We start from the raw sequence: 19,676 nt of genomic DNA on the forward strand, positions 1-19,676 counted from the left end.
ATCTTTTAGATGGGCACTTGGTGACAATTGGATGGCAGAGATGTTTCGGAAGGGAACGGATTTTTAAGACATATGAGCATGTAAGGGCAATTCTTCGATCCTCAAGAGCGGCTTCATTAGTTTCAACGTAAAGGCTAACCACTGGTGATGTTCTGTATGCTCCAGATGATAGCCGCAAACCAAGATTATGAATGGGGTCTAATCTTTTCAAGTAGGATGCTCTTGCCGAACCATATACTATGCACCCGTAGTCCAGCTTGGAGCGCACCAGAGAGCGATATATTTGTAAAAGGCTTGCTCTATCGGACCCCCACCGCTTCCGTGAGAGCACTTTTAAGACATTGAGGGCTTGAGAAGCTTTCTTTTTAAGGTTGTTGATGTGTGGTAGAAATGTGAGTTTCTTGTCAAAAGTTAGGCCTAAAAATGTGTGTTCTTGTTTAATTGGTAGTGCAGTCTGATTCAGGTATAGATTGGGATCGACCTGTAGGCCTCGTCGCAATGAAAAAAGTACAGCTACTGTTTTTTGAGGAGAAAATTTGAACCCATTTCTGTCTGCCCAAGCACCTAGTTTATTTAGTGTGATTTGTATTTGTCTCTCACAGGTTGATATGCTGGAGGACGTGCATGCTATTTGTAGGTCATCTACATAAACTGAATACATTATGGACTTGGGTATTTCTTTAGCTAAGGAATTCATTTTTATTATAAAGAGTGTCGTGCTTAGAATGCACCCCTGGGGTACGCCGTTCTCTTGGGTGAAAGTCATGGAGAGAGTTGCTCCTAGGCGGACTCGGAATGTGCGGTTAGCCAGGAAGTCGTTCAAGCAGTTCAACATCCTGCCGCGGATACCTAGCTCTGCTAGGTCACGGAGGATGCCGAACTTCCACGTAGTATCGTAGGCCTTCTCCAGGTCGAAGAAGACCCCAATACAGTGCTGCTTGTGGATGAACGCCTCCCGGATGGTGTTTTCTAGGCGGACAAGGTGATCTGTGGTGGAGCATGTTTTCTTAAACCCACATTGGTGTTTATCTAGTAGTTGCCGAGATTCAAGTATGAAGGTCAGTCTAATGTTTATTACACTTTCGAAAGATTTAGCAATGCAGCTGGTGAGAGCTATTGGTCTGTAACTGCTAGGACTTGTTGGTGGTTTTCCGGGTTTGAGAAAAGGTATTATGACTGCTTTTTTCCACTCGTCAGGTATGTTTCCAGTTATCCAGATTTTATTAAAGAATTTTAACAGTGCCTCTACAGCAGCCTCGGAGAGGTGTGCAAGCATAGCGTAATGCACGTTGTCTGGTCCTGGTGCTGTCTTTTTTCCAGAAGATAATACCTTATTTATTTCTTGTAGTGTGAGAGGCTGGTTGTAATCCTCATGTACACCTGCTCCAGATGGGAATTTTTGTTTTTCAGCTATTGCTTTGTGTTTCTGAAATGTGTTTGTGTAGTTGGATGAACTTGAGATCTCAGCAAAATGCTCGCCTAATATGTTGGCCTGTTCTTCTAAAGATGTTTGTGTCCCGGGTGCTGTCAAGAGAGGAAGTGTGAAAGGGGTATGGTCACCAGTAAATTTACGAACTTTTTCCCACATTTTCTTTGATGTTGTTGAGCTGTTTATTGAGGAGACATATTTCTGCCAAGAGGTTTTTTCTGCATTTCTTCGGACATACCGCGCTCTGGCTTTTGCCTTCTTAAAGGTAAGTAAGTTCTCTGCAGTGGGATATCGACGCAGAGCGCTCCAGGCTTTGTTTTGTTGTTTTTTTGCTAATGTGCATTCTTTTGTCCACCACACTTTGTGTTTCTTTTGTGCAAGTCCTGTTGTTTGTGGTATAGCGAGTGTTGCGGCCGATATTATGCATTCAGTAAACTTCTCATTAATTTCATCTGTGCTAAGGTCGTCACAAAATTCCTTTTCCAGAGTGGCACTTTTTGTAAAGAGTGACCAGTCGGCAAGCTGAATTTTCCAGCGCCGTGGCCTTGTGGGGATGATTGGAGTGGATGATGAGAGCCTGATGACGGTAGGTAAGTGATCGCTGCCCATGGGGTCATTTAAAACATCCCATTTAAAATCGTTAAAAAGTAATGGTGATGCGAAAGCTAAGTCGAGAGAGCTCATTTTTGCTGAGCTTGGACAGCAATATGTGGCTTTTCCCGTATTTAAAAGACAGATATTATTCGAAAGTATAAAATCTTCGATTGTTTGGCCTCTAGAGTCGCAGCGTTCGCTTCCCCAAAACGGAGAGTGAGCGTTAAAATCGCCAACTACCAGAAATGGCTCCGGCAGTTCATCGATCAGGCCTTCTAGATCTTGGCATGTTAATGTGATGTGTGGGGGAAGATATACAGAACATATTGTTATGGTTTTGTAGCTGATGACGCTAAGCGCAACCGCCTCAAGTTTTGTTTTCAGTTTGATTTCTTGAGCCGGGACGCCGCTTTGGATGATGATTGCGACGCCTCCCGAGAGTCTACTTGCATGTTCGCGATCACGCCTAAAAGTTGTATAATGCTTTAAGATATTTGAATGTTGTGGACCAAGATTGGTCTCCTGGAGACATAGAGCTAGAGGCATCACGGACCCTAGAATATGTGTTATATCACTGTAGTTCCTTAACATTCCTCTACAGTTCCATTGAATCGCAAATATCATGTTTGTTTTTTTGGGTGTGAATGGAACTGAAGGAATTTACTGTTCTGGGCCCGTTACCGGGGTTTTATCTTTTCTTCGCTCGTGAGAGCCGGTCCGCCGCCGCAAAGCGGGCGGAGTGGTAGTTGTATCCATCACCTCACCAGAGGTGCTGGAGGACCGCGAAGCCGCGGATGTGTTGGTGTCAGGCCTCCCCCGACGGGGGGAAGTCCTGCGGGATGCTGGCCCATGGGCCGGCACTCCCTGGCTTGGAGTTGGCAGAGCAGCCTTGGCTGTCTCTGCCTGGGGCGTTGATGGCACTACCACAGGCGAGGTGGGAGTGGCCGCGGCAGATGCCGGAGTGCTGCGTGGTGCACCGCCCCTGCGCGCCACGTCAGCATAGTTTGGTTTGGCTGTGAAAGAGAATGTATTTGTCAGTGCAAAACGCCTTCTGGCTTCTTTGAATGAAATGTTTTCTTTGGTCTTAATGGTGATTATTTCTTTCTCCTTTTTCCAGGACGGACATGCCCTGGAGTACGCAGCGTGGTCACCTTCGCAGTTAGCGCAGCGTAGAGCTGCGTCACATTCCTCAGAATGGTGGTCTTTTGATGCACATTTCGCGCAAGTTTTGCGGCCGCGGCAACTCTGTGAGCCGTGGCCAAACCGCTGACAGTTAAAGCATCTTCGGGGGTTAGGGATATAGTGTCTAACATTTACTTTGAGGTATCCAATGTCAATGGTTTCTGGCAATGTGCATGTGTTGAAAGTCAGGACCAGGTGTTTGGTATCTATATCTTTGTTGTCCTTGCGGATTTTGATTCGGTACACATCAATGACGTTTTGATCGGAAAGGCCTTCCAGCATTTCTTTCTCTGTGAGATGTAGAAAATCATTATCTGAGATGACGCCACGGACAGTGTTGAGGGATCGGTGTGCAGTGATGGAGACAGGTGTGTCCCCAATAGACACTATGTTACAGAGTTTGGTGGTTTGGACATTTTCTCGGAGTTCTAGCAATAAATCGCCACTGGTCATTTTCGATACTTTGTAGCCGGGGCCCAAAGCTTCTGTTAAGCATTTCGATACCATGAAGGGGGATAGAATTCTGGCCTGTTTATCTTGAATTCTTGAATTTCACTGTGGACGACATGGAATTTCGCAAATGTTGGTTTCTTTTTAGAAAAAAAGTTCTCTGCCTCGTTCCGCACTCTTTTAAGAGAGCGATCAGGTTTGGAAAGGGGGGGAGCCATAAAATTTGATGTTTTTCGGTCATGGTGCCAGCCACCCACCATGGAGTCCAACAAGGGGACGCGACAGGAACTTGAAGGCAAGTCCTGCCCACGCCAGCTGTACACCTTAACTATAACCTAATATGACTCAACTCAGGGTAGTTGGTCACACACGGTTAACCCTCGCCGCCAGGAAAAAGAGGAAAAAACGAAGAAAAGAGGAGGATACAGGAGAGTTGTAAGAAAGGAGATAGGAAAGTGAAAGATGGAGAGGAGAACAGGAAAAGGCGACTGCCGATTTCCTCCGGTCGGGTCAGGCCGGAGGTGCCGTCTACAGGAAGCTGGGGCCAAAGTGGTGTGTTGCCTCCGCCGAGGGGCCTTAAGGGTCCAAACGCTCGGTATCAGCTCAACCACCAGGATCCCCTTTTCCCCGGACACGGCGATGCCACGCACGGCTAAGCGCGGATGCTCGGGTCCGTGGTGACGCATTGTTCACCATCATCCCCCTGCGGGGATGTCCCTGCGGATGCTCGGGTTAACCCCGTGGTGTCGCCACTCACCGACGTCTGCATGCTGCAGACGCCTCCCTGCGGGGAGAAACGACCCTGAGGTCCGCAATTAAACTGTACAAAATCTCCTTGAAAGAGACTCTGCTGAACAATCTCCCATGCGGTTTGAGCGCCGCTAAGGGCTTGCATCATATTATTGCAAGTGGAAATACCTTCAGAGCTCTGCAGGGCTCTCTGTATTTGCCCGAATTATATCAGTTGGACCTACGGTACAACAGCATTGAAGAGGTGGACGAAGAATACCTGAGTGGTTTTACCAAGCTGAAGGTCCTGTTGTTGTCGCACAACAAGATCCAGCACCTGTCGCCCGTTCTCTTCAAGAAGTCAAGAAATTTGAGAGAAGTCCGTATAGCCAGTAACCGCATCACCGTAGTAAATGGCCTGTTTGACGACTTGCGCTACTTAGAGGTAAGCGTCTTATTTTCTCATTATTTTTAGCTCTGCGTCAAATCGCAGCAATGAGTTAAGTCATGGTTACAAGACATATTATGTAACTTCACTCCAAATGTAAACGAGCTCATTCATACGAGCAAACCGCAAAAGTATCAAGTATTCTATCCTCTTCTTTAGCCCTTTCTGGATCATGCTGAACATGGCTGAACGCCGCTATCGAAGCCCTTTCTTGCACGCTATAGAGTGGAGCGTATATGCGGCTTTGAATAGAACAGGCTTGACAAAGTGCGAAATCGAGTACTGGCTCCGACACTCAGTGCGTTTAGTTTAGGATTTCTCTTAGTTTAAACTTTGTGAAGCACTTGTGAACACAGCTGATGGAGAGCGCGCAAAATTATTACGGCACTGTGCTTTGTTGAGTGCATATTTTAGTTTTCTCTTCGATGTCTCATGGATGAGGTCCCACGAAATCATTTACGAGCGCCACCTGAAAACGCCGTCCAGAAAAATTAGGAAAACGCGACACCCGTTTTTCAAGTGAGATTATCGGCAATTCGAGTGCACAAGCTAACAAGGCTCGGCACAGTTAAATATAACTTTACCAAAAACATAAAGAAATTTATTTTACAATAGGCGCCATAGAAGGTTTATTGCACCCAAACTAGAGTTCGAAAACGGATTTGCCTTTGGTCTCAAAACTCGCTCAGATAGTTTACCCTATGAGCTTAAGAAATCAGACCATGTTGATTACAAGGCTGGCCATCCACGTGACTCATTGTGGTATGTTAATGGTTGTGTACTGAGGCCCGTCATTCAACACAGGCGTCGCTCTAATAAGCGGGCTTTAGATTAGCGCTCGATGCTTTTACTTACTTCCGGCGTCTTCTTCGCTCCCAAATTTTATATCTCAAAATGAAGTCATACTATAGCTTTCCGCCTTGATTGACTATCTACCCCCTCGTACACTCTTAGAAGACATCTTAAAGCACCCTGACGGAGAGCTAAAAAGGGCAGTTTGGCAATAAATTTAAATCTCGGTTCAATATTCCGGCTGCTCCTCACTCTGGCACATTTCACTCACTCTGGCACATTGGGGATTAAGTCATTAACACTCCTCACCACGCCTTGCTCAACCATGAGCCACAAACTGCCAGACGTCATCCTCCCAACCTGGAAGGTTTATTCAAAGGTCGCCGCAGCGCACACATAACACCACGTAGTGTTTACCCCAAAGTAAACAAACTACGCCAACTACACAAGTGTAACGAAAGGAAAAAAACTCGAGTCACCCTACACAGTGAACATGTCTCTGAGAAAACATGGTAGAACGCAGCATATGCTTTGTCACGAGCCACAAGGAAGACCTAAAAGTGGCGGAACCCGATTAAAAAACCTCGTTTGTATGAAAATTCACGCTTAAGCAGGCATTGATGGGGCGCAACCAATTCGTCAAAATGTTGTATGCCCATAAATCATCGACCTTATAAAAACGGTTTCCCGCAACGCGTCTAGGGCGTTGTCCACACCTAGCAAGCCGGCAGGCTAATGTGCCGATGTTTGCAGGCACACTGAACAAATCGCAGACAGTATATCCTGGCGTGCAGGAGGAAATGTGCTTCACTGATACCATTAAAGGCCTACTTGACCGAAAGTTTACTTCGGCTAATTTTGCGCTGGATAAAGTGCGCATGTTATGAACAATATTTATATTTAATATTAGGGCTGTGAAGCGTCTAGAATTTTAGTTGTAAGCGTTCAAAAACCTCTGTAGCAGACGACGCAGTCCCGTAGCGGTGTGCTGGAAAACTAACAAACCTGACCGGAAATGACGCACAAATGAGACACCGGCATCGCCGGCTCGCCAGTTTCAGGCGTTCGGAAGTGAGTGCGCGCTCCTTGTAAGCTCTTCTTCTGGAGCGTTTCTGGTTGTTTTCACCGCGAAGCTCGATGGCCTCCGAGAAAAATAAACTGCTGGCATCATGTTGACGAAGTGCGTGGCCGCGGAAAGGAATACGAGGAATGCGGAACGCACCATGTATACCTCTCGGCCACTGCCCTTCACCCCCGATCTCGAAAGCTGGTGTCAGCTGTCTGGCGCTCAGGTTTTAACGTGAATTCCACTCTCTTCTTCAAAAAAGATAATGGTGGGTGACTGACGCTTCTGCCTCGCGCTAACCACTTTTGTGGGGTGGGTTTTGTCAATAGACCTGTCTCGGTCTACATCATGCATCAGAGCACGTACTACATGTTTCTGGCCCGATGGGCAAAGCATGCCAGGAACCGAGAGGGTAATAATTCGGAGAAGAAAGGCTTCGAGGCGTGTCCAATCGGGAGAATAAAGAGGACGGGGGACCGCTTGTCACAAGCTAGCTTAGCCGGTTCAGAAGCTGAAGTGGACGGTTTTGCTCATCGAGCAGCGACCTTCTGACATGTAACAAGTGAAGGCGGGCAAGTTGGTGGTTGACAATGGAGTGCATATTGCAACTGTGCAAAACGACGAGGCACCAAGAGAGGAAAGCACAGGACAAGACGCGGATTCGCATCTTGTCCTGTGCATTCCTCTCTGCGTCCCTCGTCGTTTTGCGCGGTTGCAGTATGCACTCCATTGCCCTTTTGACCGCACGTTATTTAAACCAGGCAGCAGTCTAAGGGGAGGTCTGCTTAGTCTGAAAAGGAATCAACATATGCAAGCGTTTACTGCACGTACAGCTCTGCCAAATGAGCAATAATGCCGTCGTGCGCCGAGTGTATCTGCTGCCTCGAAGATTCGCAGGCCTGGCTGAGAATCCTGGAAGGCCACATGAGCGTTACTGAAACCGTCGAATTTCTTACTGCCTCACGCCGTTCATACTTGAGGTCGATTACAGGAAGCTTCAGCGTTACCATTTGAGGCGCGTCTCCAAGACCTCAGAGGTCGAAACGCATGTTATTTGAATGATAATATTCTCAATGAAAGACAACACGTAATTTTGATTATAAGTTCTGAATTATTACTCAGTCGATACGGACACACTGCCTACGGTAATTTGCGCGGTGGGTGTAAACGGTCGACTGGGGTCCGGCAACCACGTCGTTCTGCCCAGCTGTGTGGTTTGAAAAGATTAGAAAAACATTTCCGTCCCTGCTGTACACAGGCTTTAAGTGGTTCTAGGTAAATAAAGTAATGAACGCAGCGCATAAGTTTTGTTCATTTGAATCCGCATGTATTTCGCAATACGCAGTGGCTGGCCCGACCGAGGCGCGCGAAGATGAACCAGCCCACCATCGGCACCGCATTGATGCCACGGTCCTCGAAGAGAAAAATATATATTTATTTTGAAACACAAATTTTGCTTCTGGCATATTCTTTCGCTTAACGCAGCGCTTGATTCTCTTGAGCTCTCTTTTTAGACATCCAGCTGTTTTTATTGATTTACCTCGCGTTCAGAGCACTGCAAATTTCTATGCGCATTTCGACGGGGGAGAAAAATCAGAAGGAAAAGGAGAAGGCAGGTCATTTCTTTTATCAAGACAACAACCATATTGGACGCACAGCACAGCGCACATGTGCTGCTGGCATGCGCGTGCCCGCTCGAAAAAGCCAACTTGATAATACAAGCACTTCTACTTGGCCTCCATTTGATTACGCTTCCTTCCTCCGCAATGTCCAAACTTTGTACAAGCTGTAATCGAACACTGCCAGGCAAACAATGCTCACTAGCATTGCGGCGCGATCATCTTCGCTGAGATTGAGCCAGGAGTTTTCTAGTCTACTACAGCAAATAAAACACGTTTAAAACTTTTTCTAGGGTCTTTCATCCGTTTTAAGATGTGTGTTTTCACATATAACCAGTATTTATCACACGAAGTGCTGCACGCGCTACCGGTACCAGCGCTTTGCTCGAGCCGCAACGAGCAGACGCTCCGAACCTGTCCGGACTCTAGTCTCAAACATGCGTCACTTCCGGCGGGCGGCAATGGCGCACGTTTTTCCAGTTTCGGTATTGAAAACTCCGATTTTTGCGAGCGTTTGGCACCGTAACTGCTTGAAACTGGAGCGTAATGTTTTGTGGGTAGCATAATACGGGGGTGTACTATGAAAAAACAACCTTTTTACGGTTTGAAAAATTTCGGTCAAGTAGGGCTTTAACGTCGTGTTTTGTGCGATTGTGTTGACCTTTCCGCCTAGTGTCACTAGATACGTTTCGAAAACTTATCCAGTGGCTCCATTTCCACTTCTTCACCAACAGCGATGGCTCAGTAACTCATGCCCCGGCTCAGCTCTGGTTCCGAGTCAGTGACTAAGAAACTCACACCGGTGGCTCAGACCTTGGTTGTTTGAAAAGACCCAACGATTGCAGTCATGAAAACCAGAAAAAAAAATAAACATGCAGCATTTTTTTTATTTGTCACTTTGGTCACTGCAAAATAACTAGAGCGAACATTTTAGATCAAATAGAGAACTTAATACGCCACTTCATATACTCCAGAAATAAAAATTAAGCTCGCCTACGCTTTACTTGTTTCGATGCCTATCGGCATCTTTCGGATGTCGCAAAGATAATTTGGATAGAATGCTGCTCCTGATTGTTTCATTGAAATTTTTTTTCAGACAATCAGCCTCGAGAACAACTTGATAGTGGACATCAGTGAACTTGCGAAATCGAGGATGCCATACCTAAAAGAAATCAACCTCGCCCACAACAAGATTGGCGTTATACCTAAGTTCGCGTCAGCAAATTGCGTAATAGAAGCACTCCGCTTGGGCGACAACCAAATAAGCGACATAGAGCCTACAGCTTTCAAGGCGCTTCAAAGACTCCGTCGTCTGGACCTCAGCAAAAACAAGATAAGTTACGTAAATGCGTCTGTTTTTAGCGCAGAATCAAACTTAGAATTTCTAAACATGAAGGCGAACCAGCTGACCAACTTGGCAGAGATGTTCAGGCACACACGCCGAATGAAGGAAATTATATTAACTTCCAATCGCATAACTAGCATCACCGACGTGTTTAAATATCTCGGAAGTTTAAGAAAGCTATTTCTCAGGAACAACCTCATCAGCCACGTTCCCGACGATGACTTCAAAGACAATGCGGACCTTCTGGAGTTGCATCTGAGCGAAAACAACGTTCATTGGTTTGGTAGGAACGCGTTCCGGGGACTCGTCACTCTTAAAAATCTGCGTTTACGAAGCAATTAGTTGGTTTCTCTTAATGGTTCCTTGAGACACCTCGTAAATATGAAATACTTTGATGCGGCCTTCAATGAAATACAGTACTTAGAAAGAGGTGAATTTGGACGAAACGCGTTCCTCGCCTACATCGCTCTGATGGGAAACAACATCACCAGCGTGGAAGGTGCCTTCACAGGAACTGTACATCTGAGAGGTCTCGGCCTCGCAGGAAATGGGATTGAAGTTCTGCGCCGAACGGATTTTCCGCAACGCATGACAACTACACCGAACGTGACCGTGGACCGTAAGCTATCACATTTGGTTGCCACTTTCCAAACCATGCGACTTCTTTGAAAAGGTCGACCATAAAGGTGCTCGCCCATTACCGGCGGAAATGGCGTGCCCTGTTGGGGAATTAAGGAAAAATCACAGGTCTGTAAGGTTTCATGCTATAGCTTTTTATTTCCCTAACCGAGACGAAACCTTAAAGATTACAGAACACCGCAATATAGAGTGGATGTAAGTTAGCGTATCCAAAAGGAGGTAAAAAAATACGGGACGCTATGATTTAAAGCTAGGAAAACTTAAAAGCTTTCTTATTTCATGCACCAATCAATTCCAATGCAGATTCTTCATTGATCCCGCAAGCTTCGTATATGCACAGACAGTTCTTCGGGTGGCTGTCAATATTGTACGCAGATCTGCTGTTGTCTGAGTAATTCGTCTCTTCCACTAACGGTTCCTTCTTCCATCTGCAATTTGTCTTTTCCGGTTGTTTGTTAACTGCAGCTGTAACTACGCAAAATATGTGGCGTTTATAGATCTCGACGAGTCCTCATTCCACTACCGGCGTCTTGGTGCAGTGGTAAAGAAATGCGCGACTGTCCCAGCACGTCGCTGCTTCAAACAAATCCGCCTGTGCAGCTAGAGAGATGCAAGCTGCTTTTCGCAAGCCAATGTGTTGCACAGATAGTTCTTCAGGGAGCCTATCTATTTCGCACTGACGTCCTCACTTGTCCAGTTATTTTCTTTTTAATCGTGTTCATTTTGCTGACTCCTTATCAGCCAGACGTCGTCCCTACAAGTAGAGAGGAAGGGGAGAGGGAAACGACTCACAGGTGGCAGATGAGAGAGGGTAATCCCCCCGCCACTGTTGGAAGGTGAAGGCTTCGCACAGACACCTAGGCCCGATGCCGACGGCCTACAGATCTCGCCGTCATGGTCCTCCTAATGTTGTCGCAATCAAATGTTCAAAGAAAAGAGCAGAAACACGATTAGAGAAAAGGAATGCGGGTGCCGGCCAGCGATCGAATAAACACTTCTCTATTAAATTTCAATATGTAGACCGGAGAGCTGGTATTCACTAAATGCACGTCTGCTCGCATTGTAGGAGCTCTTTCAAACACAACGTTCATGTTCTTTTCAGCCATTGTAATCAGTCTAAATAAATTAACCACAGTAATAAATCAAACTTACTTAATAAATTGTAAAATGGACAGTAGTCCCCGTGGATACATCGCACTGCTACTGAATATAGCAAAAGCACTCTGCGTTCTACTGATGGCCGACATCAATCCAAAGGTGCTAAAGAGGCAGGTAGACGCGAGCCAGCATTTGCAGAAGTATCGTGCAAATTCCAGTGATAACCATACAATAATCGTAGCAAATTATTTACTCGGAAATTAATTAAGAATCCTTAACACCGTCTTACTTCAAGGAACGATAGCCAGCGGACGTAAAAGAGCCCTCGCTAGGTGGCCGAAACTGAAGTTCACTTCGCAACGTACCATCGGGACAAAAGTGGTATACTCCACGCGGCGGGAGCCGGAGCAAAGGAAAATTGCGGCATTTTGGTGAGCTAAAGCACCAAACATTGAAATGAGTCAAGTGACACCTCCTGATAATCAATGTCACGCATTGGCTGTGTCGATCCGAGAATCCGTCTGCAGACGGCGTTGCAACGCAGTTTTCCGTTGCTCCGGCTCTCTCCCCCAGTACATACCTTCTGTCAGCATACTGGGCGTAGATGTGTCCGACAAGCTTGGCTGTAGCTACCGTACAATCATCATCATCATCATCATCATTAGCATTATGAGCCTGACTGCGCCCAAAGCAGGGCGAAGGCCTCTTTCATATCTCACCAATTAACCTACTCGTACCAGCCGCGGCCACCCTATTATCGCAAAATTCTTAATCTCATCCACCCACTTAACTTTCTACCGCCCCGTGCTACGCTTGCCTTCTCTTGGAATCTAGTCCGTCACAAATGATCACAATCGGTTACCTTCCCTTCAAATTCCATACGCTGACAACCCCATTCATCTCGACTTCGACAATGGTGTCGTTAACCCGCCTTTCTTCTCTCACCCACTCTGCCCTCTTCCTCTCTCTTTATGTTACACCTATCATTTTCCTTTCCATAGCACGCCGCGTTGACCTTAAGATAAGCTGAACGCTTTTCGTTACCCTCCACGTTTCTGCCCCATAGGTGAGTGCCGGTAAGACAAAGCTGTTGTATTCTGGAGGGATATTATTAAACTGCCATTCATGATCTGACAGAACCTGCCAAATGCGCTACACCCCATTCTTATTCTTCTAGTTATATCCTTCTTGTGATCCGGATCAGCGGTCACTACCTGCCCTAAGTAGATATATTCCTTCAGTAAACGAATTGTAAACTGTAAACTTTCGAGGCAGCAGAATACTGAAGTCTAAAATAAGCTTGAAATTGAAAGTCCGTTGATGAATCAGGAGCACAAAAAATCCTGTAGAAACCTGTTAAATAAAAGAAATATACAACTTTTTTTTTTCCAAATGCATGTTACAATAGCCTCCCTCACAAAGCCCTGGCAGCCTTGTCGGTTCCCGGCAGGTGAGAGAATGCCAGAAGCAATGTAGCACTTACAAGAACACGAATACAAGTATAAAATCAAATCGAACACAATTTCAGCAGTGACTCAAATTTGAGTCCGCTTTAACTCCTTCCCAGGTAATACTAGGGGACATATTCTCATTAATTTTGCGCAATATAAATGCTGATAGTGTACAACGTTACAGCGTTTTCTCCACATCGACTCGATATTCACAGCAACAAAAAATTTGAAACCGTGCCCGAAAACTCGTATTCCGCCCTGTCCGAACGGCACAATCATAACATAACCAAAACCAAAGATAACTTTATTAGCCGTAGGAGGTACGGTAACTAAGAAGGCTGCTGGGAATGTCTGCGGCAGACCAAAACATTGTTCAACGAAACGTCCGAAAACTAACCGAAGACAGGTCCCGTAAACTAGAAAAACTAATTATGCAATTATTGTACACGACAGGAGTGGGTGATGTAATCAGTGCAGGCAGCATTCTAGGCAACATAATGCGATAATAAAGTGGCAGAAATTTTTTCAGCCAACTCTTCGTAGCGCTCCTCATAAATGGTACTGTTAGTGACGTTCTGTCTCTCTTTCCGTGTTTTCTTTTTCCGCGAGAGGCACAATAAATTATTTATTTCGTGCACGGGCCTTAACTTAATTCGCATGAAAAAATCCCAAGGAACAGTCACGAATTCATAGAAATGTCTTTTATTGAAATAGCTTCTGTCCCAGCAGCACTAATGTCGCTTCATCGCATCCCCTCTCTTCGTTGTGCTCCTCGCGAAAGTTTCTGTCTCCGCACAAAATTGGCTCCAAAGCTTCTCTACCATTAGAAAGGCACTGAGAGCAGTGGTAGCATTCATCACAAACATGGGTGATATTGAGCGCTTAGAAAACCACATACCTATTCCCTTGTAATCCCTGTCTCAAAGTGTACTCAAATAATTAATAATACAACCACATACCTGCTTGACCGCGCTGAGGCAAGCAAATTAACCGAATGATTTCTGGAAAGAGATTTGCAAAAAAAACAATTTTTAATGAGATTCTTGATAATTTTGCAGAATAAAACTGATCCAAATAATAAGGGAGTTGGAAATTGTTTTTCAGGATTTTATCGAACCTAAGAAAGATTTTATCGAACCTAAGTCTTTCAAGCAACACATGCAACACGGTGCCTCAAGACGTGAGATCCCTTTGTAGTATCAAAGAGTCATAACGTAATACGCTAATCTTATTTCGCAACGCGAAAGTGAAACGGGCAGAGTGACAAACTTCACTTGCTCCTCTCGTTCGATGGCCAATGAGCGTGACACGCAGCAGCTAACGTGACACACTGGAGAAGTCCGAGGAAATATTGACAGCATCTACTGCGTTATATGGCCGCTTTTGGAAACACTCTAATAGCTTAGCATCGAATATTTTCTTCATGATCATGTGAGAATAAAGAACCATGGAACAGGGGCATGCATAGTGACCGAGAATCCCTATTTTGTACCTGAAAAAGTAATATGATTTTCATTTATATGACTAAAGGACTATATCTATAGCATCTACAAAATGGCTTTATCAGTGTCTTTTATCCACAGCAACTTGCTTACAGTGTTGTCTTTAATTCGTTTCCGGTTCCAGACAACCCATTGCTATGCGACTGCAGATTGGCCTGGCTTCTAAGGCACGACAGTGAAGTGCGCTTAACGCGAAAACCGATGTGTGAGAGCCCACCCTGGATGAAAGGAAACTCGCTTCACGACTTGACAGAGGAGAACTTGACCAAGTGGCAGGATGACTGTGAAGCGGGCTGCAGCTGCACCTGCCGTGATGATGGATTTGGAAACCGAGGCATCGTCGTGAACTGCTCGTCGGCAGAATTGAACCGGTTACCCAAAACCTTTCCTGAAAACGCGACGGATTTGGATCTGGGCGACAACCGCCTCGAAGAGATCGATGCCTCTTTCAAAAACGCCGCTCCCCATGTGGAAGTGCTTTGTTTACGAAATAATCTCATTTCAAGACTCAGTGCGAATGCCCTTCCCAGCAAAGTGCACTCCCTCGATCTTAGGGGCAACCACCTGATGGAATTTCCACGCGCCCTGGTGATGGAACGCAACTTTACTTCTCTATGGCTGTCCGGCAACCCTTTCCAATGCGGATGTGATGATTATTCATTTCGGCAGTGGCTGGATGCTCACAAGAATGTGGTAAGCGTAACCAGTGACCACCAGAGTAATCTGGGAAAGAGGGTGCTTCAAAATACCATATTTTACCATACCAAATGAAGTTTATTATGCAGTTTCGCGGTCTCTTCTTTCTTCCTACACTTTTTTACCCCATTCGGTTGGCCTATTTTGCCTGCCGTTCTTACAGATTCCAGATTCCAGACACATCACATGCGCTGAAAGTTTGAATCAACTTGTGTCAGAGAGGAAATTTATCACCTTAGGGGAAAGCCAACTATGTCCTCTGTCTTCTCCAGCATACACGACATATCTCCTGTACGCCTTCGGTGCGTGTCGAGACGCAAGCCATTTGCACTTTTCGATCATTACTGTATTCTGTAAATAGTTCTTGCGCCAACACTGAGCATCTCCGATTCTCCACTTTTGTATATGCACGCAGTGATGCTGGCGGTGATCCTAACACTCTCAGCGGCTTACTTTTACGGCGAACGGCACCTGAAGAACTGGCTGACCATGCGAGGTGTCTGCAGCTGGGTGCACTGCATCAGGGAGGGGGACCTGGATGCAGAGAAGGTGTTCGACGTGTTCCTATCGTACAGCAGCAAAGATGCAGGCTGGGTCCATGAACAGCTGATACCGGGACTAGAGGCTGTTGGCTTATCCTACTGCACCTATGAGCGGAACTTCAAAGGCGGTTTCCTGCTGCAGGACATCATCCGTGACGCGGTCGCCTGCTCCAGAAGGACGGTGCTCCTCCTCACCGGGTAAACATGTTCCCTTTCATGCGCATAAACGGATGCGCAGCTCTTACTCAATCCTAACGACTTCTCGGTCCTTTGCATGTCTGAAAGCAACGGGCGCTGCATAACTTGGTTGCTGACGAGTACTGTGCGATCGTCTACTTCGGGTCTACGCTAGAACTATGCCCGATCAGTCAGGCCAAACACTTCCGGCCACTTTTGATTTCTTTAGGACTTTGGACTTCGGCGCTCCTAGAAAGCCAACATAAGTGATCCATGGAAATTTGAGCCTGTTATACTATTCAAAAAGTTTTTCATGGCTGCCCCTCCAATAAGCAAAATTGTTCTGACCTCTGCATACGCGTAGGCATGTCTGGGTTTCAGGCACTTCTCCGCTTCCGTAGCGGGTAGCCATGCATAGCTGAAAATATCACCCTAGCGTAGGACGTGTTTTTCAGCTTCAAAGCTGCGTTCATTTTGATTGGCCCATGTGATTGATGTAAAAAAAACTTAGGTAAGTAAAGGTCGCAGATACCCTTCAAATTTAGGGACAACATGAACTCTGAAATGTACCCCGCATGCTAGGAATCATTGCTCTTGGACCATTTCTACGATTGTTTCATAATACAAGGTGAAGTGTACGCAATAATTGTGGGAATGTTATGATATTGTTTTTCATCCCCCGAGTTAGTCGGTTAAGTATAACTTATGGAACGTTTTGACCCTCATTTTGCACTTCACAGATTTTATGATGAGTTAAAAGGTGGACTTTTTTGAGAAATACTCTTTTCAAGGCAAATGCTGATGATGCGTTCTCACTCCTGCAGGAACTTCGTAGCAAGCGAGTGGTGCCGCTGGGAGTTCCGGTTGGCGCATCAGAAAGCCCTGGAGGACAACGTCAACAGACTGATCATTGTGCTTGTCGAAGAGGTTGCCCCTGGTTCTCTAGACGAAGACCTGCGCCTCTACATGCGGGCGGCGAATTACCTCCGCTGGGGAGAAGCGAACTTTTGGGACAGGTTCTACTGCTCGATGCCAAAGATGGATGCAAAAAAGAAGCTCATTAAGCACAAACCACTGCAGCCAGCTATTGCCGAAATCGAATCTATTGAAATAAAACAGGCTGCAGCTTAGAATGTTGAATTCCACTGCATTTGTGATATGAGTATGATAGCAACGCTCGTAAGCATCTGTGCCTCGTCTCGCTGTGTACAAAGGTTTGTACTCTGGTCCCTGGACTCTGGTCCCTTCCTACGCCTGTGAGAACATTTGCTTGAGACTATAAAAGTTACCGACTACTGTATCGATATAGTTTTACACTATGCATCTTTTCAATTGAACTCAGCCAATTTTTATCTTCCGCGTTTTTTACCAGTCGTTTAATGCTCTTTCTTTCTCCATCCTCGTGTGCGGCATAATTACTGGTGAGTTTCCCAATTCCTTTCCGCCATTATGAGTGAACGCTCTTTCTATATAAGTATTTAAATACCTTAGCTGCCGACTTGCTCTCGTCCAGTTTCCCCGGGCGTTGTTTATATAGTATTTTATTCTGAGCTTCCCGTGCTTCGAAGGATGCCCAGCCCATATTCCCACGTACTGCCTCGATTTTTGTTTTGTCATGGGCACCTAGTGTTAATCTACCAACAGCTCTGATTTACTTCTAATCTCCACTGAACTGCTGCCCTTAAGTACAGAATCGCATTGCCGAAAGTATGCCCCGGTACCATTATTCCTTTCCAAATACCTCTCAGCACTTCATATTTGTTGTACCTCCATAATGCCCTATGCTTCATTATCCCGGCATCCCTTCGCTCATTTGCCCTGAGAGACTGTAAATGCTTTTCTGTGTATATCTGCCCTTCGTTTAACCATATCCTCAGATATTTGCATCCGACCACTCTGGGTATTTCATGGCCTTGTATTGCACGCATCTGATCAGTTGTACCTATTCATGACACCTGACTTACTTGCGCTAAAACTGAAACCTAGAGTGTCTCCTTCGTCTCCACAATTAACCAGAGTTTACCACTATTCCTCGCTACGTGTTAACAGTGCAATATCTTCCCATACATTAAACCCGGAAGCCATTGCTCAAATACTTTTCCGCCTAACCTGTACGACAGATTAAAAAAAAAGATTATAACCTAGATGGTTCCTTTGTAGCCTTCTTTCCATATTTATCATATAAAGCATGAATAGCAGCTGTGATAGAAGACAGCCTTGCCATAATTCTTTGTGTAACTTCACAGTTGTACTTTTTCTCCCTTGCGAAGTATTTTGAAATTTATTGTCTCGGTATATTTCCTCATCAGCGTAGACACGTGGTCAGCAACACTGTAATGGTAGCACATGTGAAGGACGCTTTGCCGAGCTTACGGAAGATGACCTAAAGTCAATGTTTTTATTACAACCAAATTTGAATCTCGACAATGGAGGAAGCGGATAATAGGCGCTTTTATAAGCGGTGGGTTTCGGAGTAACCTCGATGCCAGCAATCGCTAAACATTCATACTAATGTCAGTACCTGTAGAGAAATTTCACACGCAGTGAATTCGACCGGAGTGTCTGTGAATCTACGACATCGTGCCCAGTAGGGGAACACTGTATTCACACAGCCACCGCGACATCTGTTCCTGCATGTTAGCAGTCGGGCCGCTATTTGAAAGATAGCTTCTTTCGGATGAAAAAAAAAATCGGCTGTGCAGGGAATGCAATAATAAAAAGTGCACACTCCAGGCGCGCTGAAATTATGGAAATACAGCCGTTCGAAATGCGACAAGATTTCCGGCGACCAATAACACAACAGTGCAATACGGTATCATATCATAAGAGTTTCAGTATGCCGCAGTTCAGTATAAAGGCCGGATAACATTGAAAATCAAAGCATTGCTCACAGTTGCAGGAAAAATGTTTCACAGTAGATTTCGTTTTCGTTCAATGAAGTTTCGCTAGTAGGAACGGAATTAGACTTTTAGAAGCCATATATAAAAACTAAAGTTAAACAAATAGCCTTTTAGCTGCATCACAAGGCTCTACATTGCACAGCTTCAAACCGTGAAAATATCCAAGGAAAAAATGTTTTAACGACAAAGAAAAGGAGATAGATATATGTTGTGTAGTGAACGGAAACCACACCCGTCAAGCGCCGCAGGTGTGCGAAGTGCCGCCTGTCTCTGAAGTGGTCTTCAAAGCAGACCTTCAAGGACGACACATTTGTTCTCGGGGTTCAGTGGTTTGCCAACACTGCAGGAGAAAGCATCGCTAAAGGCAGCCACGTGGCGCACAGCGCCGCTGCAGCCGTCGCCGATGGCCTCCGAGTTCCCGCGGCAGCGAATGTAGCACCAGGTGACGAACAAGAGCTGTTCCTCCGTCATACTTCTGAATTCCGCCAGGTTGAAGCGGGAGCCGTGTGCAGCGAACGCGTCCGGCAGCACGTCCAAGGACACCGCGCGAGACAGTGCTGCTAGCCTGTCTGTGGTACCCGTGGTCGCTACACACTTGGCGGCGGCGTTTACCTTCTTAGCGCTGAAGTAGCGGGGGATAGATACGTTGGCACACGCCTCAGCCACGTGAGCTCCGAACGCCCCGTACTTCACGGCGTCAACGAGGCCGTGGTCGTAGAGCGGAAATGAGAGAATATACGGGGCCAGGACGAAGTCTCCGGCCCAGCGCGAGTAGGATGCAAACATGTGGATGTCGTTCCAGCCGAGCCTACGTTGCACGGAGTCGAATTTCTGAAACCGCGACATTCTCCAAGCGGCCTCCCAGTTTCTTGCGAGGGAGAGAGTCATGTCGGGCAGAGAATTGGTTGCAGTCTTCAAGTTCACGTCCGAATCCATCGTTTGGTTCAACGCGTTCATTACAGTGGCAAGCGAGCTCCAATGGATTCTAGTGGATCTGTTAGTGTACGGTGGTGTCGA

General features: G+C 46.0%; 2 protein-coding genes across 2 annotated transcripts; both read left to right on the forward strand.

Moving 5' to 3' along the window:
- Nucleotides 1–4,430: 4,430 nt before the first annotated feature.
- On the forward strand, nucleotides 4,431–9,996 carry LOC149333779 (uncharacterized). The gene is made up of 2 exons (XM_089558771.1): nucleotides 4,431–4,829; nucleotides 9,406–9,996. Exon 2 carries the CDS (start codon nucleotides 9,463–9,465, stop codon nucleotides 9,994–9,996), a length of 534 nt encoding a protein of 177 aa, XP_089414897.1. The 5' UTR covers nucleotides 4,431–4,829; nucleotides 9,406–9,462.
- Nucleotides 9,997–10,035: 39 nt separating this feature from the next.
- On the forward strand, nucleotides 10,036–16,899 carry LOC149333780 (protein toll-like). The gene is made up of 5 exons (XM_089558772.1): nucleotides 10,036–10,273; nucleotides 14,469–15,037; nucleotides 15,204–15,342; nucleotides 15,456–15,780; nucleotides 16,584–16,899. The coding sequence occupies exons 1-5, from the start codon at nucleotides 10,036–10,038 to the stop codon at nucleotides 16,888–16,890; spliced, it is 1,578 nt and encodes a 525-aa protein (XP_089414898.1). The 3' UTR covers nucleotides 16,891–16,899.
- The last annotated feature ends 2,777 nt before the right edge of the window (nucleotides 16,900–19,676 follow it).

The sequence above is a fragment of the Amblyomma mixtum genome, chromosome 8 (genome assembly GCF_055824585.1).
Source record: "Amblyomma mixtum isolate Tamu chromosome 8, ASM5582458v1, whole genome shotgun sequence".
NCBI classification, from domain to species: domain Eukaryota; kingdom Metazoa; phylum Arthropoda; class Arachnida; order Ixodida; family Ixodidae; genus Amblyomma; species Amblyomma mixtum.

Excerpts from the sequence above, each read along its gene's own strand:
- LOC149333780 (XM_089558772.1), top strand. The coding sequence starts at position 10,036 with ATGAAATACTTTGATGCGGCCTTCAATGAAATACAGTACTTAGAAAGA. Across the intron at positions 15,038-15,203 it reads TGGATGCTCACAAGAATGTG|ATTCCAGATTCCAGACACAT; the intron begins GTAAGCGTAACC and ends CCGTTCTTACAG. Across the intron at positions 15,343-15,455 it reads ATATCTCCTGTACGCCTTCG|TGATGCTGGCGGTGATCCTA; the intron begins GTGCGTGTCGAG and ends ATATGCACGCAG.
- LOC149333779 (XM_089558771.1), top strand. The coding sequence starts at position 9,463 with ATGCCATACCTAAAAGAAATCAACCTCGCCCACAACAAGATTGGCGTT.